The following is a 9,064-nucleotide window of genomic DNA, read 5'->3' as shown; positions in this document are numbered from 1 at the left end:
GAGATGAATTGGGTTGGTTTTGATGCATGGGGGACACACCATGACATTAAGACAGCGTAGTCGTTCCTTTGAGAAGCATAGTCTTCCTCTACTCACAACCGCTATTCCTTCACTTTGAGAAAACATTGGTGATTATTGGTAATTTGAAAGGGTAGCCTTTTGTATATTCATATTCCATCAAAGTGTGACAACAAAACAATGTTTCATTGGTAGGCAATGAAACTTCTACTTCATGAGGTAGTTATTTTGCAAAGTTCAAAACGTGTAGAGTCCATGGGTAACGAGTGGAGCATCGTCAATGTGTGTGTTTCTCATGGTTGTAGAGGTTGATACTCCAAACAAGCCTAGTTGATTGTTTACATTGGATTCAACACAATTTAGAAACGTTGTGAGGCCAAGGTAGGATTGCAGTTGACTCGAAAAGCTCAAGGGATATCAAAACATGTTTCATATACTTTTTCTCTCAATTAAGACGGTTCAAAGGAATAAATATTTAGTGCTAGATCACAATTTGTAGTGTGGATGATCTCAATGTAGCCCTAGGTATGCACAAACAAGCTTTTTACACTAAATGGTATGAGACTATTTTGGGAGTGATGAAACCCATCACAAAAGGTACTTGACTTTGATGAAGAACAGATACTATATAAAGTTAAAGTGTCGTGGTGGTGACTTTTGGGCACACGTTCTACATGTAAAGTCACCAATAGTGTAGGAAGGATGTCCAAGAATCCACAAGACCTATACACTAAATTAACTTAAGCTCATATGATTGGAATGGCCATCAAAATTTACGAAAAGTTGTGTTGCAACACACAATAGAGCGGTCAATGATTGTGGTTCATAATATGTAACTTGAGTTCATTGTATATTGATAACTTATGTGGCATTCTAGCTTCGGGGACTATGCCAATGGATACAAAGTGCTCCATAACTAGTATTATGGAGGTACTACTTGAAAAATGATCTTAGAGCGTGTACATACTTAATAGAAATTTATATCACCTCAACCACTTTCTATGAGATTTAAGGTATTGGCAATTACATTAAATTACTCAAAATCAAGGGAAATATTTGATGGGATGGTATCAAAACTTAAGAGGGAGGGTGAAAGGGCGTAGGGTTTGACATAGGTAGAGAATATACTAAGCATATAGCTATGACTTCATGTGAGTGTGCATGTGCATGTGCGCGGATGCATGCGTGCGTGGTGCGGTGCGGTGCTTGCAGGGAAGGGGAAGAGCACGAGACGATGTGGGTGGAGCAACCTCTCGAACTCAGTGAGTGAGGTGCTCCTTATTCTTTCTTTATGAAGAATAAGGGTATGTACACATGTGGGCGGGCGATCGAACACCGGACGTCCGGCCCGGGCAAAAGGTGTAGCGCCTTTACCCCAACAAACTCCCACTTAAAGGCTATGCGCTGACTATTGAGGCCTACTAGCTAAACTACTAATATATACAAGAAACTAGATGAGAGAGACTCTCAACCTATGCCCATTGGCTCACTCTGTCGATATACATGCAGTCGTATCGGCTCTGGTGGTAGACGAGCGTGCGTACCCATGCTAGAGCTTGCATGTAAATCTCGCAGATTACTCTGTATGGTCTGCAAAACTCCACTATGCATCATGCTAGTGTCAGTCATCGCACAACTGACAACCCCTACTGCAAATGCTCCCACTGCAGCTGCTAGGTCGGGCCTCGACACTAACAAGTCGAACATGAGACGCCCAAACGTTGACGAAATCTATGCAAACCTGTAATCATTGCTTCATCAAGACTACCCATCGTGTATGGATGTGTCAACATCGACGCTGGAAAACCTACGTCCCTCTCACCCATAGGCAAAACTATGCGTCTTGGTACCAACTCATCAACCTCTAACATGAGCATATCAAAGAACTCTGTGTCTATCATCTCTGCCTGTGACTCTAGGGAGTAGACCTGCTCTACCTCTGCCTGCACAAACTCTAACAACACCTGTTGTGTCTCACTAGAGAATTGCCGCTCTTATCTTTGTCTCTACAGAGTCTACTGCTCGCACGTCCTGCATAACTAAATGCTCTGTCTTGTAAGCATGGTGGAACTCACCTACGAAAGAGACATGTCTCGTCTCTCCCTCAAAGCATGCCAACAAAAAAATCGAGACCACATCGTCTCGAATCTCATACACATGCATAGGATATACCAGGCTGCTTTGGGCTCTTTTGGCAATCACTAATGAACCCCAATGCATCTGGAAAGACTACTCTCTAAGTAGTATTCGACAACCAAAAGCTGCTAACTGTCTCACTGAGATCAAGCTATGTATCAGCTAAGGAACATAGCGCACATGCCGTAGTGTGTATGACGCACCAATAGGCAAAGACAAACAAACGTATCTTACACTCTCTATGTCAAACTCCGAACCATCGGCCAAGTGTAGACAACCAAAACTCCCACTAGAGAAGGTGCTAAACCAGTCACAATGCGGCGTGACATGGAAAACTGCATCCTCATCTAGCAACCAACGTGGAGAAGTGTCACTTGCAAGCATAAACTAGGACAAACTGCTCAACCAAGCTTAAAGAGCATAACCATATATGAAAGTAGAGAGCAAAGTAGCTCAAAACACATCCTACAAGGGAAACTGCCTGCAAAAATCTACAAAAACTTGTGAAATATGTGACTGTCTATCTATAGCCACATGGAAAACTGCATCCCATCTAGCAACCAACGTGGAGAAGTGTCAGTTGCAAGCATAAACTGGGACAAACTGCTCAACCAAGCTTAAAGAGCATAACCATATATGCAAATAGAGAGCAAACTAGATCAAAACACATCCCACAAGGGAAACTGCCTGCAAAAATCTACAAAAACTTGTGAAATATGTGACTTGTCTATCTATAGCCACACAGCATACGCTAATCCTCACTCATGCGAGAGTGGGTAAAAGAACACGAAACTGTGTTCAAGCTGACAAAATCTATCAAAGTGAGAGTAAACACTTGATCACTGTCAAAAGTCAAAGTGGGAATATATCAACCACTGTAGAAGATGGCATAACACTGCAAACTTTTATGGCAAGAAGATGAGGAAAAACGAACAGAATTTCCTATGCAAAATGAGTCAAAACTCAACGCAAACCGCAAGCCAAAAAACTGCAGATAACTGTCAGAGTGGGAGTCAACTCGACCACTAAACCATCAGAGAGGAAACTGCGAATTCGCATAAACCATGGCGAGAATCCGGGAGAAATCCGATAGAGTTTCCCCTAAAAACTGAGCAAAAACTCAAAAAACTCACCAAATACGCATGAAAATAGACACACAGTGTCTTAGTAGCAAAATCCACAAATGTCATACATAGCACTACCAAAATCTAGGAAAAAAAAACTCACTCTTGACCAAGTGGCTCTATGGACGTATACCTGTCCAAAAACACATGTGAACCTGCGAACCTGTTACTCGTGAACTATGGTTGCATACATAGTGTGAAACTCCACAAAACCGTCCAAACAAGCTCTCTGTAATGCTCCACAGAGTCGTACATGAGCACTACATGTGCCGCATAAGCCGTACTGTAAAGACTGTGCAACCTGTGAGCAAAACCGTTGGGAAATTGGCATACACTACCCCATTGGTCGGTAAACTCATCGATGGAAAACCCAGCTCTAGAATGGTCTGTCAGAGTCGTATCTGTTGGTATGTGCCATCGAAGCCAAAAACTGGGGAATCGTCAAAGTCGAAGCGTCGTGGAGACTATGTCAGAGCCAAATCCACTATGGAATGGCGCTAGAGGAGAGCCGATGTTGCTCTCACTCTATGGTCTCTTGTTGTGTCAAGTCGGGATGTCAATATGCCGGGGAAAACCGTCATCGATGTCATCTTCCGTCATCGAGCGAAAGTACACTTGCCGAATGGCCGCCTGATTGGTGTCGAGACGCACGTGCGTACCAACCTGCTACCCTGACTCGACTTCTCTCAATTGGATGCTTTGCACCCCTTGCACTCTGCACTCACGGCCCTGCTTAGCGCTGCCAGAATACACACATGGGTGCTTACTCAATTGCACCAGAGTGTGTGTGTGTGTGTGTGTGTGTGTGTGTGTGTGTGTGTGCACGCGTGCAACTACATACCACTCTCGACTCTGCTTGTTGCCATGCTCCAACAGTAGAGTCGATTGCAGCTGTCCGAGAGCTCCTGGCCTGCTTTTGCACAATTCTCAAGCTTCTGATTGCCTAGCTGCTTGATTTACCGAGAGTTTCCAAAACCTTCAAGGCCTACCTAACGCTGCTCGTCAATTTCTTGCTCTTGCAAATTGCTTCAAGCCTTCGATTGCTTGCTTGGCATTCGACTCGGCTGGGGCCTCAATGCAAACAGTGTGTGTATCGACCTGCAGCTTCAAGATTCCGAGCTGCTGTTCTCTATGCTTTCAGTTGCAATTTCCTTGCTACAGATCCCGATTTTGCTTTAGGCCCTTTGCTTGATTGCTTGCATCAAGCTCTACCAAGCTCTGTCGAGTGTCGGCTCAAGCCTTGCTTTCTGAGCTCACCTTAGTGTGTGTGTGAACACCACACACGACTTCCTTGCTCGAGTTCCTGTTGCCCAACTCAGTGTCTACAAAGCTTTCTTTCTTGCTCCAATTCCCTGAGAATCCTTGAGATCCCCTCCAAGCCAAGAGCGGTTGCACACGCAGAGACGGGAACCACCCGATCTTCTCCGGGTGCTCAAGGAGCTTCAATCCGACGCCGTCAAGCCGGATCTGCTGTCTCTGAGCTCAAGCCACTAAGGCCAAGCTCCGTTGCTTCCGTGTTTGTCGCCCAGAAGCGGTCGTGCGTGCGGCTCGTCGTCGTAGCTCTGATACCACTTATAGGTGCACATGTGCGCGGTGCGGTGCATTGCATGTGGGGAAGGGAAGGAGCACGAGTCGATGTCAGTGGAGCAACCTCTGAACTCACTGAGTGAGGTGCTCCTTGTTCTTTCTATTTGAAGAATACGAGTATGTACACATTTGAGCGGGTGGCCAAACACCGAACGTCCAGCCCAAGCAAAAGACGTAGCGCCTTTTCCCAACATTTTATAATCAAAGTTCAACTTTTGAGCCCTACAACTAGTTGAAAACAATCCTAAAATCATCCGAACGTGAAGAAACAATCCTCTTTTTCTTCGTTTGCAAATTGAAGAGCTTCTTCATAAGGTAAACATTGTTAGAAGCGGTTTCTTTTGCATAAGTGTTGTGCAATTTGTGTCAAAGTGAATTTTTTGTCTTCTCATTCATGAAAATAAGGTAGACTGATTCTATGAAGTGCAATTATCAAGGACATGCAAGAAAATCGTGTTAAGGGTGTATTATATCAAGACCTCTTTTAGCTATACTCACATCAATACAACCAAAGAATGTCTTTGAAGCTTCAAAGACTAGTGTAGCTTGTTTTGGTAGCTTTATTTGGTATTCTTTTAATTGTGTGATCTCATCACCATATTAAGGTTTGGAAACTTGTCCTTGTGGCTGAAGCAATGAAGCCACGAAAAAAGAAAGTGGTGGGACAAATGTTACATACACAATTCCTCTCTGACTAATTAAATCTCCAAGTACAAGGAGATTATCCAAAAGTTGGATGAGTTCCAAAAGGTTGGAGGTTTTCTTCGTGGCGGCATACCAACATCAATGTTGCAAAGACTCATTCGCTTCCAAAGGCACTAAAAGATGCCATTTTAGAAGCTTTGGTCTACAATTCAGATGAGCAAGATTTGCAAATGGAACCTTTGCATCATTGCTAGACAATTTTGATCTCTAACACAAACTCTATTAGGTGGGCATGGACCCTCGGGGTTCTCTATCTGTTTACAGATTCTAAACACTCTAAGAGAGAGAATTTGTGTTTTGGTTGCTTCTTAGATTCACATACAAAGCAGCATTGTCCCTTGCTCATCAGGACCACAATGCAATATCATGTTAGGAGCACAATTCATCAATTGGTCTCCATAGTTATATGATGCCTCTTAAGTTTTGGATATATTTTGAGCAACTCAACCCTAGTTGTTACCAACCGCAAATTAAATAAACGCTTTTTATTTGTGCTTTTGGGACTAGATGGTCTTTGTCACTATGTCTTATATAAGATAGAAGTTTTGCACCACGAGTGTCTCATTTGGGTTATTAACCGTGATCATATGTAGGGTCACATTTTGCTATCTCAAATAATGAGTATTGTATCACAATATGGGCATCGATTCTTTAAGTGTAAATTATCCACTGGATTGTGGAGAGAAATTTTATGGGGTCTCATTATATTCAATTTGGCATAATCACTCCACACAATGTTCTTCTTCCTTTTAGGATAACAACCCTAGTTTTGGAATTTACTCCGCATGTTGAGAGTAAATGTACCAGTGGACTTGGACACAAGGCATAAAACTTTATTTAAGTGTCAGAAGCATGTCCAATTGCCATTCATTTGCTTGACTGGTTTGCACCAATATGTAAGCATTTCCAAGGTTTTGGAAAGGATTGCTTGAGGAGTTGGAACATTAAGTTTTGCTTAGATTAGCACCTCAACCTAGGTCAACCTAGGTAGGCTTTACTCTTGGCCAAAGAGAGAGTCTCTTTACCATTGTGAGATGCCTCCATGACCTTGTTGGGTCATACTCTTCACTCTATTGACAATTCAAAGTGTCTTTTGGGTGTATGCCATGTTGCTATGTCTCGATTTTCACAGTATGATACATACTCTATAGGCATGTGAGGTGATATTGCCCAAAGCTAAGGTGCTCTTGCACTCTTGATCGGTTCCTATCATTGGGTATTGCTATATAGATGCTACAGGTGATGATGCTAACCAATGCTCAAAGGTGGTGCTCTAAAGTTGTACTCTCTCAATAGGTGATCAAAATGTTCTTGCTCTTGCACTCAAGTGTGGATGCCAAGAACTTGAGGTAGTCCCAAATGGAGAGGGAGCTATAGGAAACAAGTATGAGACATGAGAGAGATATTTAGATAGATAGAGAGTGTGTGTGTGTGTATGTGTGCACAATCCTAGACTATAGAAAAACTCATTATAGCACCCTCCCCCCCTCTCTCTCTCTCATGTTTTTTGTGTGCACCCACTCCATCTCTCTTGATCGTGTGTACCCTTATCATGATTGGTAATTGTATTTGGTAAAGCACCCCTTCATTTGTCTTGACATTTATTTACTCTAGATTTTGAATGAGACCACATCGAGGAAGTGTAAACTAAAATTCTTCATTTCTTCCATTCGATTTATTATTTTAAATGCTAAATCTAGATTTATGTCTCATTTGCAAAATACCTCAATTTCTTCCATTTGTATCTAGCTACCACAAACTAGGGTTTATAAATTTTTGAAGGACGTGTAGTATTCTAGATCAACCATAAAATGAGCCCTTGCAATCATTACTTCATTAGTATAAGATGCCCATTCAATTGGTCTGATTTCTCTACACCACGTGGCAGCATCCCACTTGTTGGCTTTTTCAAGGTTGCTTTTCACAAACAGGTATAAAGAGGTGTTGTCTGCATGCGCAACATATCACCCACATGGTGGGCACTAGATGTCCTCATTTGAACAAAATAAAAACTGAAGTTCACAATGGTCTTGCTATGACCAAGCTCTTTTGAGCTTATTATTTAAATAGTAGCATGCAGACCCATCATGCTTAAGTTAGAGAGCTTTCTTTTCATACGAGAGGACAACAAGCTGCTATGAAAGCAAAGCAAATTCCTCGTACAATTGGAGCAACAGATTGACATACAAATGGTCTAGAGGTATCCTTACTATCTGTGTGTGTGTGTGTGTGTGTGTGTGTGTGTGTGCGTGTGTGTTTCTGTCTCCATCTCTATTTATCTTTCTCTCCATGCATGCCTTGCTCCATATAAGTTAGGTATGGTGATGGTTGCCACTATCAAACATGTAGGCAATTAAATGAGTTAAAGATGAGTTGAGATGAATTGAAGACAAGACAATGTAAGACACATAGTTGCAAGGCAGTCACATGTAGATGCCCATTAGTGCCAAGTTGTGCACATGTTATTCCTCTCAATATTTCTATCAAATCCCATCATAAGGTTGCTATGTTAGTATGCTATTCTCTAACTCTACTCATAGTCAAAATTAATAAGAAGCACGTGTGACCATCACACACAAATGATAATCAGTAGAGTTAGAGATTTAAAATATCTATCTCAGAGAACAGAACCACCATGTATGCTTTAGGCCCCTGTCACACTGGCCACGTAGCCACCTTTGGTTTGTTGGGTGTCACGCCGGACTTCAAAGTATATGTCATCCCATTCTTGCAACAAAAACCAAGTGGTAGCCATAATAAGCACTGGTACGGCCGGCCGTCGAAGGCGGCCTCTCTCTCTCTCTCTCTTTATCGTGTGCATAGGACTTTTGGACCGTAGCCTTCAGCTCGGAGCTCTCCACAAGTGTAAAGGGCACTCTCACTGCCTTTATAGAATATACATATACATATAGATAGAATACATTCCCGTGACACATTTTGAAGGTGGCAACAATCCCAAAAGTTGGGCATGGGCGTGAGGCCGACCGTTTGTCAAGGCCTCGAGCTCAAAATCTCCTGTTTGGCGAACTAACAGACTGCTGCCATCTTCGCTTGACTGCCTTCCAGTTGATGATGACTAGCACACGAGGGTTGATGATGGAAGTATTGCTTCTCCTCTCTCTCTCTCTCTCTCTCTCTCTCTCTCTCTCTCTCTCACACACACACACACACACACACACACACACATTTCACTTTGGGTTGCCTTTGTATTTCGCAAGCCACATCTTTCTTGGCCTGAGTTTTTGATGTGAGGTGCTCTCTCAACTCAAGGTAATGATTCGTTTGATATGAGCTGGGTGGTTTTTCTTTGTTTCTGTAAAATTAAGCATGATAGCATGATAGGATATCTTTTAAGATTTTCAACTAGTTTAAATAGAAGGATGTAGCTTGATAGAATATGTTTTTATTTGTTTTATAATGAAGTTTTCCTGGCTCAAATTAATGATTAAGTTTAGCTGGTTCTATATGAGTTGATTACCTTCTGAAAGTAAGTG

At 42.3% G+C, this 9,064-nt stretch overlaps 1 protein-coding gene across 1 annotated transcript in view; it reads left to right on the top strand.

Annotated features, from left to right (window-relative positions):
• Positions 1 to 8,507: 8,507 nt before the first annotated feature.
• LOC147462451 (putative GTP-binding protein OBGC2) overlaps positions 8,508 to 9,064 on the top strand; it is a 100,695-nt gene continuing 100,138 nt past the window's right edge. Inside the window, exon 1 of the mRNA XM_086484029.1 lies at positions 8,508 to 8,672. Coding sequence (XP_086340155.1) covers positions 8,640 to 8,672 — 33 coding nt within the window. The 5' untranslated portion in view covers positions 8,508 to 8,639. The remainder of the gene's footprint in view (positions 8,673 to 9,064) is intronic.

Source organism: Adiantum capillus-veneris, chromosome 2, assembly GCF_014529385.1.
Source record: "Adiantum capillus-veneris isolate H3 chromosome 2, ASM1452938v2, whole genome shotgun sequence".
Classification (NCBI taxonomy): Eukaryota; Viridiplantae; Streptophyta; class Polypodiopsida; order Polypodiales; family Pteridaceae; genus Adiantum; species Adiantum capillus-veneris.
This window is presented reverse-complemented; position numbering and strand designations above follow the sequence as displayed.